At 39.3% G+C, this 18983-nt stretch overlaps 1 protein-coding gene across 1 annotated transcript in view; it reads left to right on the top strand.

Moving 5' to 3' along the window:
* RAD54B (RAD54 homolog B (S. cerevisiae)) overlaps positions 1–18639 on the top strand; it is a 107624-nt gene extending 88985 nt beyond the window's left edge. Inside the window, exons 11-15 of the mRNA XM_006859254.1 lie at positions 6078–6253; positions 8213–8474; positions 14060–14126; positions 14698–14898; positions 18419–18639. Of these exons, the coding sequence (XP_006859316.1) occupies positions 6078–6253; positions 8213–8474; positions 14060–14126; positions 14698–14898; positions 18419–18639 (927 nt within the window). The remainder of the gene's footprint in view (positions 1–6077; positions 6254–8212; positions 8475–14059; positions 14127–14697; positions 14899–18418) is intronic.
* The last annotated feature ends 344 nt before the right edge of the window (positions 18640–18983 follow it).

Genomic DNA, 18983 nt, shown 5'->3' on the forward strand with positions numbered 1-18983 from the left:
ACAAATCACTTTGTTTCATCTCAATGATTACAATCACTTCAACACAACAGTAGTTATCCCGTTTCCTTCCTCTCTGTGGTTCCTATTTTCATCCATCCATCTTTCCATCCTTTCTCAAATTTGTTCTTAGGAAAATGTTGCCATTTTGCTTTCCAATGATTGACCATTCCATAGTGAAGTTGACTTACTAATGTTGTTGTTCCTGCTACAAACCTGTCTGCTGCTTGGCTGAAAATGGAGCCACGAGGGTGAGTTCCTTTCCAGACTTAAAGGGTAGTTGAGGGCTGTAGTCTTAGTTTCTTCCAGTCTCTTTCTGACCAGTAAATACGGTCTTAATTTTTTTATTTTATTGTTGTTAGTTTTGAAGTTTTTAAAAAATAAATTGGAGATTTGTTGCACATTTTCTCCCACTCTATCCAGGACCCTCTAATGTCATTCCTTTCAAAGCAGTTGGTTGTGGTTTCCAGGCACCTTCTAATTCTTCTGGTCTCAGAGTGCTGGAGACTGAGGTTCCCATGGTCCATTAGTCCACTGAATTAATTGATCCTAAGCCTGTTCAGTTCTTATCACTCTTCTTTCTTCAGCACATGGAGAGACCAATAGCTGCACCTTCTACTGTTGCTCATGAGCTTTCAAGATCCCAGAAACTACTTGCCAAGTAGGATGTAGAACATTGTCTTTGTGGACTGTGTTATACCAATTGACCATGGAGGCCCCTCAGACTCTCTGGAGTTTTTAAGACTACATTTGTCTAGGTTTCAATACATACTGATTCAAAATCTGAGAGCAGGACCTGGGTACAAGGCTTTTGAGAAAGATTTCCAAGTGATTCTGATTCTGTGGTTCAGGTTAACAATTTGTACATTGAGTACTCGTGTCCCTTCTTCTCTGATTTAATATTCACTAGATAACATTCTGTTAATGATTTGGCTTCTCTTGGTATCATGTAGTGGATTCCGCTTTGGGCTGCTAACCACAAAGTCTGTAGTTTGATTCCACCATCCACTCCACAAGAGAATGATGAGATTTTCTGTTCCTATAAAGATATACAGCCTTGGAAACCCTATACAGGCCCATTAAGAGTCAGAACCTATTCCATACCATACCACCACCACCACTACCACCATGGACCTTCTATCATAAGACAGGATACATCGACCAGTTGGCTTAAGTAGGCTGATCTCATTGAAAAGTCAACAAATTTTCATTCTGATTTATTATTCAGTTTCTTAATTTGATTTGGTTAGTTCTAATTATTTCCCAGGAGTTCACACGTTCAAGTTATTTAACATTAAATGTTGTGTATTAGACTCTGGGTGAGTGACGCTTTGGTGATCCTATCAAGGTGGAAGCATTTTAGTACCGGGCAGATCTATTGCAAAGAATGTCTTTAAAGTGTTAAAGAGCAAAGATGTCACGTATAGGACTAAGGTATACCTGACCCAAGCCATGGTAATTCTCTGTTGCTTCATATATGTGTGAAAGCTGGATAATAAATAAGGAAGACCAAACAAGAATTAATGCATTTGAAATTATGTTGTTGGAGAAGAATATTGAGTATGCCATGGACTGGAAGAACCAACAAATTCATCTTGAAAGAAGTATAGCCCGAATGCTCCTTAGACTACTCCCCTCATGTACTTCAGACATGTTATCAGGAGGGGTCAGTATCAAGACAAGGATATTATACTTGATAAAGTAGAAGGTGGTTCGGCACAGTGGCTGTAGCAGTAGGCTCAAACAGAGCAGTGATTGTTAGGATGGATCTGGACTGAATAGTGTGTTTTTTCTGTTGTGCATAGGGTAGCTGTGAGTCATAATGGACTTGATGACACCTGACAAGAACAACAACAACCTGTAGCAGTCAGCAACTGTCTCTTTCCCTCTGTGTTTATCACAGGGATATGAATAGCTTTAGGTGCCACAATTTTCTATCAAATAACATTACTAAAATATTGCTGTAGTTTGTGAATAAGCTAAGTTAAAATTAGTACTGTGTGCTCAGCAATTTATGCCAATGGTGGTTTAAAAGGTCAGGAATTGACTGCCTTTATGGCTAAGCTTCTTCTCTCATACTTTGGACATATTGTCCGGAGGGAACAGTCACTGGAGAAGGATGTCATGCTGGGTAAGTTGGAGGGTCAGAGAAAAAGAGGAAGACCCCCAACGCGATGGATTGGCCAGGTGGCATCATTGATCGACTCAGGTGTGGCAGCGGTGGTGAGGTTGGCCCAGGATCGGACATTGTTTCGTTCTGCTGTGCATGGGGTCGCTATAATTCGGTTCCGACTCAATGGCACCTGACAACAACAACAACAAGGTGTTTGTTTTGTTAGTATTAAAAGTGGAATGAAACAGGCATGAGACTTTTAGGAAAGTATAAAAAATTGTATTGTTTATTGATTAAGTTTAAAACTGAAATGTACTGTGTTTTGTTACTGTTCAGTGCCATCAAGATGTTTCTGATTCATAGCTACCATGAATAGGGTTTCCAAGAAGCAGTTGGTGAGTTTGAACTACCAGTTTTACATTCAAACAGACCTTTGCAGTCCAGTGCTTATCCTACAGTGCCACACCAGGACTGTGTTTAACCTTTGTTAAATGTTAAGACCCAATGCAGTTAAAAAACAAAAAGGCTCTGAGTAATTAGGTGTACTTTGCATTGGGTCCTCAATCATTGATAGAGTTGGGGATAATTGGACAGAAAACTGAGAGTGCATTCCAGCTGTAAGTTGAACAAAGTTTCAAAAGCAGTGATAAATCTGGTAAATTGAGGAGTGAACTAGTCATATGAATTTAACCTAAAAAATGATTTAGTCATTGATAACTGTAATGTCTAGTTATGTGCTCACATGTGAAGTAGGCATATTTTTAAAATTTAATTTTCTTGAGAATATATACAGTTAAAGATACACCAGTTCAAAGTTTCTCCATATACAGTTTCTTGACATTGATTGCATTCTTTGAATTGTGAAAACTCCCCGCCCTCCTTTGCCGAATTATGCTTGCCTCATTAACATAAATGCACTGACCCTTTGAGTTGTTTTTTCATTTTGATTCCATATGTTGTTTTTATGTGCCGTGGAGTCGGTTCCAACTCATAGCGACCCTGTACAGGGTTTCCGAGGCTGTAAATCTTTACTGGAGCAGAAAGCCCCATCTTTCTCCTGCAGAACGACTGATAATTTCGAACTGCTGTCCCGGAGGTTCACAACCTGATTCATAATCACTATGCTACCAGAGCTCCATGTTGATTCCATATAGATAGTTCTTAAAAGAGTATAATGCTCAAGACAGACCTTTTTACTAGTTGAGCTAAACTCTTCTATTTTAAGAAGAAGGTAAGAGATATTTTAGGTTGTAGGTTTATAAAGATGATCTCAGGGTAATAGTTTCAGGGCCTTATCTATCCTCCATGGCTCCAGGCAATCTATGAGAATTTGAAATTTCTGTTCTGCATTTCCCCCCTTTTGATCAGGATACTTCTATGGAATCTTTGATCAAAATATTCAATAATGGTAGCCAGCATCATTTACTTCTTCTGGTCTCAAGGCATAGGAGGCAGTAGTCCATGGGGGCAATTAGCCACTTATTTCACATCCTCCTCCTATTCCTGACTAGCCTTCTTCCTCTGTTGTTCTGTGTGAATAGAGACCAATTATTTGCCTTGAGTGGCCACTTGTAACAAAGCAGGCAGTAGAATAGAAGCACTAAACATGTTACTAGATCAATGAACTGGTATGCACCATGAAATCATAACCCTAAACCAAGAAACCAAAGTCTGTGACCTTTTGGCTTTACATAACAGCTTCAGCAGGCCCTTTTTTTTTCTGTTGTTGTAAATATTTTTATCTTTCACACAGTTTTTGCCAATTTAACCTTTTACAAATGTATAACTTATTGACAACAATTACGATAATCAGCTTTGTAAACCCTGCCCTTAATGAGTGTGACTTTTCCTTCATTGTTAACACCATTTTCCCCTATCCTGTGAGGTAGGCATTTTGGAGAGGGGATTTCAGAGATGCTGGTAATCACACTGAGATGAAATTATTCCTAAACAAATTGGTATAAAGAATAAATATGGCATAAGATTAAATTTATGCACAAACTTATTGGTAGGACTGTTTCTTCTAGATGAAAGTGATGGGACTGAACAGACTATTGTGCTTGTTTTTGATGATCAAGTTAGAAGTACTGTGTCAAGTTCACAAATCAGGAGAGAGAGAAAACCCGTAAGAGAGCGGCGGGGAGGGAACAGAGCAAACGAGAGAAATAGATAGATGAGCAACAGAAAATCTCAGGATTTTGGACAGGACAGATTTTGTATTAGCGTTTGCCCCTATTTCCCTTCTTTTTCTTACTCATAGTTACTTATGAGGGTGAGTAAAAAAATACTGCTACAAGGGTTCTAGTTCATACATACATAACTAACTAAAAAGGGTTTATTCCAAACAAAACATATTTAAATATGTCTGAAATCAGTGGGTGGCTGCAAACGAGTTTTCTGTGGAACACTTGTCAGTCTCATTAGGACGCCTGCAAAAAACGGATATTTTTGTGCCATAAAAGAAAATGATTTTGAGGTCTGGGCTAAGATCAATTTCTACAAATCTCAAGTGGACCTTTTCCCAAATCATTGAAGCTCTTCTGTAAGTTTGTGGGAATGTTGCCCCACATAAAACAACAGTTTTTAGATGGACCAAACAATTTCAGGAAGGTCAAAGATGAGCCAAGAAAGGGACAAACATCACCTTTATAAATGAAGGAAGTGTGGCTGATGTCCAGAAACTGCTGAAAGAAGACTGTTGAAGTACCACTGAAGCAATAGCTACTGAAGTTGAAATCTCACATGGTTCACTATTTTCAGTTTTAAGCAAACATCTTGACCTCAGTAAGCTTTTTAGCTCAGTGAGTGCCTAGAGCATGTGTGAAGATTAGCTCACTCAAAGAGTTGCTCTTTCCATCAGTCTTTTAAGCAAGACTGGGGACAAGTCTTGGATTTACCAATAGGATACAGAGAGCCAGGTTCAGTCAAAACAGTATCTTCTGAAGTTAGGTTTAAGGAGTCTCAAAGGGCTTTCATTGATACATTTTCTTGAAGGACACAGGACGATTATGGGAGCTTATTATGAAGAAGTTTTAAGAAAATAGAAAACTAAGTTGGTGAGGAAAAAACCAGAAAAGTTGTGCTGAGAATTCCCTACCCTCCCATTACAATGTACCTGCTCATTCTTTGAGGGTAGGAAGAGCTGTCCTATAAGAATTTCTTTGGAGACTTTACCCTATCCACCTTCCAGCCCTTACCTTGTCTCTTCAGATGTATTTTTGTTCTCTAAACTCAAACATTAAAGAGGAACATCTCTTAGGGATGCCAAAACAGCTGTTTGACGTGTAAATTGAGGAGTGTAGAATTTTTCATGGAAGAGTTAGAGATAGAACCTCTTCCTTCAGAGGTATATGGACCTAAATGGAGGACTTGTAGAGAAACAGTAGCTTCATGTCTCAGTGTTTTTGTTTAGTAAAGGTTCCTGTGATTTTGTAGCAGTACATTTTGATTTACCCTTATCTGGGCGATGATGTAGGTATTAAGGGAATGCTTTCGGACTGCTCTGTAATTAACTAAAAAGGATACATTGTTGTTGTTGTTGTTGTTGCTAAGTGCCGTCGAGTCGGTTTGAGTCGGTTCGGACCCATAGCAACCCTGTACAGGGTTTCCGAGGCTCCTGTAAAGATTTATATAAAATTTAACCGAGTCTTTTTGGTGGTGGTGGTTATGTGCTATGGAGTCGGTTCTGACTCACAGCAACCCTGTACAGGGTTTCCGAGGCTGTAAATCTTTACAGGAGCAGAAGGCCTCATTTTTCTCCCACGGAACAGCTGGTAGTTTCAAACTACTGACCTTGTGGTTTGCAGCCTGATTCGTAACCACTACACTAACCAGAGATCCTTTTTAGGTAACTATTAATCTTCATTCAAAACCACTGCCCTACCCCCATCACCCCTGCCAATGTTAACAGTTTTTCCTTCCCATGAAAAAAACAAAGATGAACCAGTGTTAAAATTATTTTGAATAGGAAAAAGAATGTAGCTCAACCAGTGGTGAAAGTGAAGAAAAGCATCTATATGAAGGCTTGATAAATCTGTTTCCTGCTGTTTACAACCCTCTCCTGTTTGCTGAGGAGGAGTCGGGAAAACTACAGGTGTTGTTAAAGCTCTTAGCAGTTATCCGTGAACTTCGTCCTTCCGAAAAGTAAGATTCATATAAATAAGCTGCCTCTAAATGCTTGTGGAATTTTAGCTTGGACCATAATCTTAAATTATGCTTTCTCCAAACCCCTCTGCTTCATTTTAAATAGGAAAAAAAAAAGTTATTTATTTTATGCTTTGGGGGCATGCTTAAGCTCCCAGTACTCTGTCTATGCATAATTAACAGTGTGTTTGGAGGTTTTAAGAAAAACTAAATGTGTATGTATGTACTGTCCAAACCTAGTGATGTCTTTTGATGTATGAACACCTAACTTGTTTCTGTTTCCTTTAGTATGTCTTTTTCTTTTACTGTTTCTTAAATGTTGATATTTCTTAGTATTTTCTTGTTAGCCTTCTTCTCACTTTAAATCCTGTATCTGGGAGACCTTTGTTCCCCCTAACTTTACCATCATTCATTCCAACTTTATAGCTCCAGTCTAAAACTTTCTTCTATGTTCCACATCCTTATATATCTGTTTTGATATTAAGTACTATCAAGTCAGTTCTGACTTATAGCGACCCTGTGTAGGGTTTCTAAGGAACAGTTAATGGGTTTGAACTTGCCAGCCTTGTGGTTCAAAGTCCAGTGCTTATCTTATAGCGCCACACCAGGACATTAAATCTCACTGATGTCTTATAGGGCTTCAAGCTTTTCAAAATCCACTTGCTTATTTTGCTATTGCAAGCCTGCACCTTTCTCATTATTCCTGAGTTTGTTAAATGGCACCATAAAACAAGCAAACACTTGAAAGTCATTCTAAACTCATTTCTCCTTCACTTTCCCAACATTTGTTATTGTTAAGTGCTGTTGAGTCAATTCTGAGTCAGACAAACATGGGTTAAGAAACACCATTTTTATTACTAGGTGGTTCATTCTTAACCCATAGCGACCCTGGATAGGGTTCCGGGGAGCAGCTGGTGAGCTTGAACTACCAGCCTTGCAGTTCCAACGGCTTTGCAGTCTGGCGCATTAACCCACAACACCACAACAGGACTCTTTCCTAACATTTAGTCAGTCACTAATTCTGTTGATTTTATTTCTTTTTATTTTTTTTTAAGGGAGACAATGAGGCACCCCAAAGCCAGGGTGGATACATCACTGGTGGGCAGGCTTGGGACTACAGGCATCATGGCCTCTGCAGGCAGCGACTCACTGCCCTGCAATCTTTAATGCATGCCTTCCAACCCGTAACGCACTGCAATCTTTACTCCATGCCTTCCAACCAGTAATGCACCTGATTTTATTTCTTAATATTAGGAATTCATCCCCTATTTTCTGGTAACAAGGAGAAAAATGTCAACTGAATACATGAGATTAGGGCTTGGGATCTGTTTACCAATACTCTTGTAATAGCTGCAGTCTAAATGTCTCCTTTCTGAGGTACCTGCTACCTCTGATACCTGGCTCTTAACCAGATTCTGTGGGGTGAATTAACTTGCACTGCTTCTTATTGGTATCTCCATCTTTGGGCACTTAGGGTTCACTGCTGTACTCCTAGGCACATCACCCTGCCTCTGTTTTCGTATTTGTTCAGGTTCATAGATGTCTCCTTGTTTTAACAAGCAATAGAGTCCATTTCTGTTTTTCTTTGCTTGATATTTTTAGGGTTATTGGCACTATGGGTTAGGTGTTGTACTGCTAAATATAAATGTGGTAGTTCAGACCCACCAACTTCTTTGAGGATTGCTATGAACTGGGATCAACTTGATGGCAGTGGGTTAGGTTTTGGCTTTGGTTGGAGAGTAGAAAGCACAAAGGCCTTTATTACTATCTTAAAATTGGATGTCTCTTAGATAGGGACTTTAAAATTGCATTTTAAAGAGAACCTATGTTTTAATTGCTCAGGGTCATTTTTGCATATTCTTTAAATATTAGCTATTAATATTATTGTGATCTTTTGTTTCAAATTAAGCATTTAATATCATCTATATTATATATAAAATCTTTCTTTTTGATTGACAGAGTGGTTTTGGTGTCTAACTACACACAAACTTTGAACTTATTACAAGAAGTATGCACGCGTCATGGATATAGTTATACAAGGCTTGATGGACAAACCCCAGTCTCTCAAAGACAGCAGATTGTTGATGGCTTCAATAGTAAATACTCTGTCGATTTCATTTTTTTGTTAAGTTCAAAGGCTGGTGGTGTGGGACTTAATCTTATTGGAGGATCTCACTTAATTCTCTATGACATTGATTGGAATCCAGCCATTGATATCCAGGTAGGATTGTTTATGCATGAAACAAACATTTTGAATGCATTCTGGGATGACGTAATAATAACTGCTGCACATTGAACACTTGCTGTATATCAGTGCTAAGTGCTTTCATTTATTTAATCTACAGAACTGTACAAGGGCAAATATTAGCATTTACAGATGAAGATGGAACTTTGCTCTAGATATACAGCTTTTTAAGAGGCAGAGGCAGGATTTAAACCTAAACCTGTAGGCCTCCAGGGTTTGGCATTCAGAGTCTTCAGGGCTAACAAGAGAAGACTATACATTGTTATTGATGCATCTGTCAGTGCTTGCACAGCGTGGGCTGAGGGTGTAATTCAGGCAAATATTTCAGAAGAAACTTGCGATTTTCTTCAGTGTGCAAATGTGGTGGTTCCGTAGGATAAGCCCTGATTTGTGAACCACAAAGTTGGCGGTTTGAGCCCACCATCCCACTCTGCAGGAGAAGGATGAATTTTCTGCTATTGCCAGAGGTTTAAAGCCTTGGAAACCCTGTACAGGGTTGCTGTGAGTCGGAACCGATTCCATGGTTCTTGGCAACAACCACCACCTACAGATTTGCATCTCAGTTGATGCCTGAATTGTTAGTCTCCAGGATCACCACACTCAGCTTCAGTGAGTTACTAGGAGTCACAGAATTAAGACAAGCTATTATATTTGTTTTTGTTGTTAAGTGCCGTTGAGTTGGTTCTGACTCATAGCGACCCTGTGTAAGGTTTCCAAGGAGCGGCTGGTGAGCTTGTCCAGTGCATTTACCCACAGCGTCACACCAAGACCCCTGGGTACAGTTTTTCACAGTGAAAGGATACAGCAGAGGTGAAAGGCTCATAGGGCAGAGTCCAGGAGAGACCAGACACAGTTGTCTTCTCCTAGTAGAGTGGTACAGACAACCCTTGATTCTCCCAGCAATGATGTATGACAACACATAGGAAAGCTCACTTAAACTGACGCAAGGCCTCCACCAGAAATCACATTATTACTGTGAACTATCTTGAGGCCCAAGACCTAAGGTAATGATGTTGTAATCAGGCAGGATACTCCAAGGCCTTAGAGGCTGTCCTCCATTAATTATCACAGGCTAGATCTTCCTTAGGAATGTGCAGCATTTGAATAACCCAGGCCTTCTGAATCAATCCTTTACTGCATTTGTCGGTAATATGTTCTTAAACCACAAGGAATCTACCTGAGCTCGAGCTGATTGCAGACATCTGAGCAACTCAGATAATAATAGGGTTTAGTTCAGTAGCTATATGGACTGGGAATAAGCTCTCTATGCTGTCCTTGGTTCTTTTGGTTTCTATTGTCCAACATCACTATCTCATTCTTTGATGTAGATTGGACCCTCTCACTGTTAGGTGGCATGAGTATTTAACCCAGTGGCATCACTTGGGGGCTTCAAGAAGTCTGGACCACATTGGATGACACTGCCATAGTGGGTGACACCAAAAGGACTGTGTAGAAAATTTTTGTGTGGTGTTTTGGCAGAAATTTGTTATTGTTAATAAATATATTCCTGTAGTTGATTATAATAATGAAAAATTGTTTGTTAAAGCCCAGTTTACATGTCCTAATATCCCCCGGTGTGGCGCTGTAGGATTAGTGCAGGACCACAAGGTCGATTTGAACCACAAGGTTGGCAGTTCCAACTCACCAGTTGCTCCATAGAGACCCTATACAGTGTCACTATGAATCAGAATTGACTTGACGACCCTTAATAGCAACAACAACAACAACATACCTATAAGACTAAAACTCTACAAGACTAAAAAGCTAATTTGCTTTTTTTTTTTTTTAAAGTTTTTACTGTGAATTATGTGGGTTTGTTTACATGGGAGAACATCAGTTTTACATTTATCCTATCATATTTCATTTCATTGCAATGATTATAATCCCCTCTATGCATCATCAAATAACCAAAGGGTACATCCCACAGGCCTTCCCCTCGGCTGTCAGCACACAGCCCCTCTCCCTCCCTGAGTCCATTGTCCCCAGCCGCTCCATCTGTCCACATCCTCGTCTCTGTCTCTATCCCTGGTGTCACTGCCTCTCTGGGTAGGGTCCTGCTCTCCGTTCTCCACTCTTCTCGCTTGATAGTCCCTGGGACCTCCGCTCCTGGGTTACAAAATCAATCACTCCCCTTCTTTTGTCAAAAAACATCTACCTCTACATTTCCAACCCTCACAGTCAGTCCTGATGGCAATTATTCACTCTTGTACCACAAGAGTCTTATCCACATTTCCTTTCACCAGCCCTGCCCCAACAGATTGGAAATCATTCAGAGAAGATTCTAACTACCTCTGCCCCGTCTGGAACTAGGCTCCCTCTTGAAAACTTGTAAGCCATTCACTTCTTGCCTTTATAGCCCCCACATTTTGGGTAGCCAATGTCTAAGTTGCCCATCCCTGTCAACCCTGTATATTGAGGGGGTGGGAGTGATCCTTGCTGTAAAGATTTGTTCCCTTGTTTGAGCTACTACATCCATAAGTGTAGGTAAAGTTTATCAAATTGTAGCGGGTTACTCTTATTCTTTTTTTCCCTCTTCTTTCTTCTTCTAGTTGAGTTCTGATCATCCAGCCATCGAAACCAGGAAGTGGGTACTATCTGGAAGTGTGGGTGCTCTTTAAGCTAATTTGCTTTTGAACCTTTATGTGCTCTGGTCAGAGCTGTCATTACTACCCAATAGCAACAGCAATGAGGTTTCAAATCACGAAGTTTTGTCTGCATGCACTGTTGTTCTTGTTGTTGCTGGTGTGGGTATTTAAACAACTTTTTATTGTGAATTGGATGAATGATTATAGACAAGAATAACAGCTGTACATTCAACAAATTATTCACTTCAGTTCATCTCAATGATTACAATCCCCTCCCTGCAACAACATTTATCCTACTTCCTCCCTGTGGCTCCCCATTTACATCTTACATTTTACAAATGAACAAAGCAAAAAATTTGATGTACACTTATGAAACAAAAAAAATATGTTCATTTAAATGTCCAAAGGGCCCATTCTGCCAGCCAGCCTCCTGTCCACAGACATGCAACCTTACTCAGCCCATGGGTCTAGAGCCCACAGCTACTCTGTCTCTCCCTGCCACTGCCTCTGCCACCATCTCTGCTGTCACCGCTTTTCTAGGTGGGGATCTTATGCTCCACTTATACTCTTTCCTTTTGATGGTCCTGGGATCGTCTGTTCCTGAAATGGAAGATTAGCTATCCACAATTATATTTGTGACAATCAAAATTAATCTGCTAACAATTACTATAGAGTCTTAAAATCCTATCACACACCCTTCCCCCCCTTCACCAGATCCATCTGGAAAAGAGGAAAAATATTCAGTGGGGATTCTACCTTACCCTCATTCTGAAAGCGTGTAAGCCAGACATTTTATGCCTTTATAGCACTCCATTTTTGATAGCCAGTTGCTCATCCCTGTCAATCTGGTGATGCTGTGGATTAATGCATTGGACTGCAAAGTCCACACGGTCAGCAGTTCAAGCTCACCAACTGCTCTTTAGAAACCCTATACAGGTTCATGATGGGTGTGAACTGACTCGACGGCACTTAACAACAACAACATCAACCGAGTACACTGAGCTTGGCCCTTGATATGAAGAATCCTTCCATTCTGGTTGGAATTTTGAGTTAACTGCATTCATAAGCAAAAGTCTAGTTCATCTTCATCAAATTGTAATGATTTGTGCTTGTTCACAATACTAGCCACCTCTGTCTTCCACGGTTGAGTTCTGATCAACTAGCCATCCAAATTAAGTTAAATGGGTACTAGCTGCACATTTGGGAGTTCACTCACACCTCTCTACATTTCAGACCAGTTGGCTACTTCACTCTCAGCGGTAGCCCCCAGGGACTAGGTCAGTGCCTATGGGCTCAGGAGGTCACATATCTTCGTAAACTTCAGACCAGCCAGGCCTTCCTTTTCTTTATCTTATCTCAAGGTCAATGGGTGTCAGTGGAACATGGCCAAACTCAGCCCACATTTTCATTTCTGCATTTACCCCACTTCCACTCACATGTAGACCAGGGTGGTCACCAGCGAACATACTAGACTACTCATAGGTTCCCTTTAAGTTTTAGACGTAAAGGGGGTTTTCCCTGATGGGCTGACTTTTCTTGCCTTGATGCCTCCAAAGCAAACAGCTTGCTTGAAATTTAAACAGCCAAATAGTTTGCTTTTTTTTTTTTTTCCTTCTGCAGGTCTTTCTTTTAATAAGACTCTTCTGTTCTCCCAGCAGTTCTGGGTTGGTCTGCATGTCTTTTCAAGAGGGAATGTCCCAACTCAGAAGGTTCTGGATGGGGCTCAGGCCCCATCCTCTACAAAGGTTTAACAATACGCCTGTTTCCTGGGCAAATTATAACTCACCTTTAAAGAAATCAAATTAAGGCGGGCTTACAAGCTTTCTGTCATAATATATTTCCCAATATTCATTTCCATCACACATGAATGTGTATTTACAGTAATAGGCAGGGGAAACCAATATCCACAAGACAGTCAAACATATAAACAGTTTTTTCCCCTCTTTTACCCATTTAGCCTATTTCTTGATGTTGCTGGTATTTTTACAGTAGCTGACTTTGTTAAATTATCTGATGTTTTAGCAACAATATTGTAATTATGAACCTATTTATATCAGTAACTTTTGAGAATGAAGTAGTAATTAAAAGAAAAGTAGTTGGACTGCTAACCTCAAGGTCAGCTATTCGAAACTACCACCGGTTTTGTGGGAGAAAGATGAGGTTTTCTGCTCCCATAAAGATTTACAACCTCGGAAATCCTATGTAGGGTCACTATGAGTCAGAACCGACTCCACGGCACTTAACCGTCACCACCACTCAGTTACTAATAATGTTGTAATTCAATGTAGAAAGATTTTACACAACAATTTTGTTCTCCCTGGCTCGATTTTCAGCCAGACAATCAAATGGCCTATAAGGTGAGCAATAATAAAACCCTGTAGGTATACACTTTTTAGAACATCAATTCTATAAGATCAAAAGGATAGCATGTGCTCAGAAATAAAGTTTAGAAGGCAGGAAGGGAGAGTAAAGAAAGGTGAATGGAAATGGTAAACACAGGAAAGTGGGAAGAGCGCTGCATGGAGATTGCAGTCAGTGTCATGAAACAAAGTGCTTGTGAATTGTTCAGTGGAAAACCAATTTGCTCTGCAGACTTTAACCCAAATCATAATAAAATGTTAAATAAAACAAAACGAAATAACAAATGTGCTGTCCCTATTCATACAATCTAAGAAATACCACACTAAACAATTTACAACAATATCACACATTATTCTGTGATTATTGAAACTGATAATAAACTTGACTGAGGATTCTTTGTGGTCCTGGTGGTGTCACTGGTTCAGCCATGTCTTTCTGTTATCCCAGGTGGAACAGTATGACTTGGGGAATGCTTGGGTATGCGTGGGCTTTGTTTTTTGAAGCTGTACATAAAATCTAGACTTCTAATCTTAAACATAATGCCTATAAATTGCTTCTTTGGAAAGAGCCATTATTGTCTGTTGTACTCTCAGAATTCTCATTTCTTTTCTATAGGCAATGTCTAGAGTGTGGAGAGATGGTCAGAAACATCCTGTACATATTTACAGACTTTTAACCACAGGTAATGTTGCTTCAATGTGCCAAAAAATTGTTTATTTTTTGAACTGGTGGTGGTGGCAAGCTGCTGAGTCAGTTCTGATTCATAGATACCCTGTATAGGGTTTCTAAGGCTGTAAATCTTTATGGGAGCAGAAAGCGTCATCATTCTCCCATGGCACAGCTGGTAGTTTTGAACTGCTGACCTTGAGGTTAACAGGCTGCCTTGTAACCACTACTCTACCAGAGCTGCTTTGAACTAAAAAAAATTTTTTTTCTTTTCACGGATAATCTGTTCTTCAGTGTCAGCTATAACAACAGTTATTCCATTAATTTACCTTTCCTGTTCCCATTGAGGTGATTCTGACTTATGGTGACCCCATGGGTTACAGAGTAGAGCTGCTCTCTTTTCTTGGCTGTAATCTTGTTGGAAGCAGGCCTTTGTTTGTATCATGGTGCTGCTGCTGAGGGGTTTGCTTGCTAACCATTTGCACCACCTAGGGACCTTCCCACTAACTAATATACTAATAACATGTCTTATTTTACAAAAATAATAGGAAGATCTAAAGCAAGTCTGATAAATGCTTTCTCTTCAGGTACAATAGAAGAAAAGATCTACCAGAGACAAATCAGCAAGCAAGGTCTTTCTGGGGCAGTTATGGACCTGACCAAGACATCTGAACATATTCAGTTTTCAGTAGAGGAACTTAAGAATCTGTTCACGTTGCATGAAAGTGCCCATTGTGTTACTCATGACCTGCTTGATTGTGACTGTGCAAGAGGAAAGGACCGCGCAGGTCAGTTATGTTCCAGCTTTGTTACTAGGGCAGATTCAGTGTGTTGACCCTTAGTAGTTGGAAATCATTATGTTCAAACAAATATGAAAACTATGCATCTTTTGCATATGTTAGACTTCTTTTCCTTAGTTCACAGGACAGCTGTCAGGTGGATATCTGCAAAATGTGAATTAGAACCTTCATGTTGTTGTTAAGCTCCATTGAATTTGTTCTGACCCACAGTGACCCCTTATATGTTTTCTAAGGAGCGGCTGGTAAGCTTGAACCACTGACCTTGTGCTTTAAACCGACTTTCCATTTCAGTGCATTCGCCCACAGCGCCACATCACTCACATAGGAATTGGATCAGGAGTAGGGCTTGGGCAAGCAATGTTTATTTGTGCAAAGTCACTTGATAAATTGTACTGAGATAGGTTATTAAGGTAGACTGTGAAATAATTTAGTCTGGTTGCCTTCATACATCTGTTGTGTATTTATCCCAGTTTGCGTGGACAGTCATTCATTCTCCAGTAGAGGAAACACATGTAAACAGATAAATGCAATAAAATTTTAGTTGCTCTTGTACATAATAGAAGCTAAAGTGGCTGGAAGAACTAAAGAAGTAAAAGAAACTACAGAAAATTTCAAAGGACGGTTCTAGAAGGCAAAGTCAAGTATGATGAAATGTGTAAAGACCTGGAGTTAGAAAACGAAAAAGAAGAACACGTTGAGCATTTCTCAAGCTGAAAGAACAGCAGAAAAAAATTCAAGCCTTGACTTGCAGTATTGAAGGATTCTATGGACAAAATATTGAATGATGCAGGAAGCATAAAAATGATGGAAGTTATATACAGAGTCAACCTACCAAAAAGAAATAGCTGGTGGTCAACTATTTCAAGATGCAGCCTGTGATCAAGAACTGATGGTATTGAAGGCCAAGGTCCAATCTATACTGAGCTGAGCTCATTGGCGAAAAACAAAGCTCCAGGAATTGATGCAGTACTAACTGAAATCTCTCAGCAAACAGATGCACCACTGAGGCTCTGACTTGTCTGTGTCAAGAAAATTAGAAGACCTCGCCAACCTATTAAGAGAGATCCATATTTGTGCCCATTTAAATGAAAGGTGGAAATCATCAAACAATAACATTAATATCACACACAAGTAAAATTTTGCTGAAGACAGTTCATCAGCAAGGAGCTGCCAGAAATTCAAGCTAGATTCAGAAGAGAATGTGAAATGAGGAATATCATTGCTGAGGTCAGCTGAATCTTGGCTCAAAGCAGAGAATACCAGAAAGATGTCTACTTGTGCTTCATTGACTATGCAAAGGCATTTGACTGTGTAGATCATAGCCAATTATACATAATATTGAGAAGAATGGGAACTCCAGAACACTTAATTGTGCTCATGAGGAGCCTGAACCTAGACCAAGATGCAGTTATTAGAACAGAACAAGGAGATACTGAATGGTTTAAAATCAGGAAAGATGTGTATCAGAGTTGTGTCCTTTGACCAGACTTAATGCTGAACAAATAATCCAAAAAGCTGGATTGTACAAAGAAGAATGTGGCATCAGGATTGGAGGAAGATTCATTAACAGCCTTTGATATTCAGATGACACAACCTTGCCTGCTACAAGGTGAAAAGGACTTGAAATACATACTGATGAAGCTCAAAGATTATAGCCTTCACTGTGTTCTGCACTTCAATGTAAAGAAAATGAAAGGTAGAAGTTTTGTAACAAAAACAGGGGAGTAGTTAATCTTATAGTCCAGAAATAGAGGCCCCTAGGACCATCAAGGGAGAAGAGTACAAGCAGAATGTGGGACCTCATCTAAAGAAGCAGTGATAACAGAGATGGGGACATGGAGAGAGGGAGCAGCTGAGGACTCTAGATTCATGAGAAGAGAGGGACTAAGAGCTGGTGACCAGGAGGCTGACTTGTAGAATGTGCTCTTTGGTGGTGTAAATTATTATATATGCCTGAGTGTTTAAAAAAAAAGGTTAAAGTGAATAGAGAGAAATGCTGTTATCTGATGGTACATGGAGGAGATTATAATCAATGCAATGAAACAAAGTATATGATTTGTTGAATGTAAAACTGGTGATCTGTCCTCTAAGCTTTCACTCAATTCACAATAAAAATGTAAAAACAACAACAACAAAAAAAACAACAAAAAACGAAAATCATCAGAACCAAACCAATAAATGACATCATGATAAACGAAGACAAGATTGAGGTTGTCAAAGACTTCATTTTGTTTGGACCCACAGTCAACAGTCACAGAAGCAACAGTCAATAAATGAAAAGATGTATTGCATTTGGCACATCTGCTGTAAAAGACCTCTTTAAAGCACTTGCTATGCAGGCTATAATTGCATTCAGCATCTCCACCAGTTCCGTTTAGTGGCTCTCTTATGTATGTACTTTCCTGGGTATGCTTTACCTCCCTTGCCCTTCAGATCTTAATAGAACATTGCTTCCTTAGGGCATTCCTCCACTTACCCTCCAGATCAGATCAGCTTCTATTGTTATGTATGCTCACGGTGGTGGTGGTGGTGCCCTGCTTAGGGTTTCCAAGACTGTAAATCTTTACGGGAGCAGAAAACTTCAGCTTTCTCCCACAGAACGGCTGGTAGTTTTGAACTGCAGACCTCAAGATTAGCTGTCCAACTAATAACCACTATGCTGCAGTGCTCCTATGTATGCTCATGTTGTTATTGTTAAGTCCCATCGAGTCGGTTCTGACCTATAGTGACCCTGTACAGGGTTTCCAAGGAGTGGCTGGTGAACTTGAACTGCCGACCTTGCAGTCCAGGCATTAACCCAGAGTGCCCCACCAGGACTCCATGTGTACTCACAGTCCCCACTATTTTTGGTTACGTTCTCATCTCTGTTTCTGCTTCAGCTCCACAGTGCCCTATTTTCAGTTCTAAAATCCAGAAAACTTTAATGATCCAAAGACTGTAATTTTTAAATAAATTTACAATGTACACACCTGGTATAGAAAACTTAACCGAAGTTGATACTAATTTATCATTAGTCTTTTTTTTTTTTTTTTTTTAATGCACTCACACTATTCTTATCACTTTTCGCAGGAAATTAGTCAGTTTGATTAGTTTGATTATGGACTGCTGCCCTAAGCTCTATCAAGTATTCAGAATTTGGAAATATATCTTGCCTCAAAGATTTAGATTAAAGGGTTGTAGACATGTAATGCATTTCTATAGATGATTAATGCACTTACTATATGTCTATTGCTGGACTATGAGGTCCTTTCAGTTCTAAGACCATGTTCTATTTTTAATTACCATTTTTACTTTCAGTGTTTAAATCATGAAGTAAACCATTTGTAAATGTGGAATGAATTCATTGTGGAATGAATAAGTTGATTGTACTTCTTTTAACTTAAGCTATGGGACTCAAATGTAATAATTATATAAGATCATTAAATATTATAAAATAATAAAAATGTTATATATAGTGGCTAGTGGGTTGGCCTAAGATTTTTATTTCTCTTTGTTTTATTTATTTCAGATGATTCTATGGAAAAAGACCTTATATCTAGAGATTGTCAGCTTGGTCCATATCACCAGAAATATAGCTCCATGAAACCTCTCTCTATGTCACAACTGAAGCAATGGAAACATTTTCCTGCAGATCATTTAAACCTTCCAGATCCTTTTCTTGAAAGGATAAGAGAAAATGTATCATTCTTTTTCCAGAATGTAACTAATCAAGCTACTGCTGTATCATGAAAGATTACTTCAGGACATTCCTGTGGGAATCAACCCAGGGAAATCCAATAATATAGAAATATGAATTGAGGAATTAAATGTGATTTTGGAAGGTTAATAGAAATATTTATATTAGAATGTTTTGTTGCAAAATGTATCATAGTTTTGATATAATAGCCAAAATTGAGAGTTGTTCAGTTTTCTGTGTAATTTTCCAATCATGAAATGAAACATTAAAGGAGAGTGCTTCTATTCCCATACAGTTGTTAATTATTATTATTTCCACGACTAACAAGCTTCTGTTAAGTTCCTACTAAGGAATTTTTATAGAGTTCATGGTTGGTGGTTCGAGTCTACTCAGGTGC

This window comes from Chrysochloris asiatica, unplaced genomic scaffold (assembly GCF_000296735.1).
Source record: "Chrysochloris asiatica unplaced genomic scaffold, ChrAsi1.0 scaffold00031, whole genome shotgun sequence".
Lineage (NCBI taxonomy): Eukaryota > Metazoa > Chordata > Mammalia > Afrosoricida > Chrysochloridae > Chrysochloris > Chrysochloris asiatica.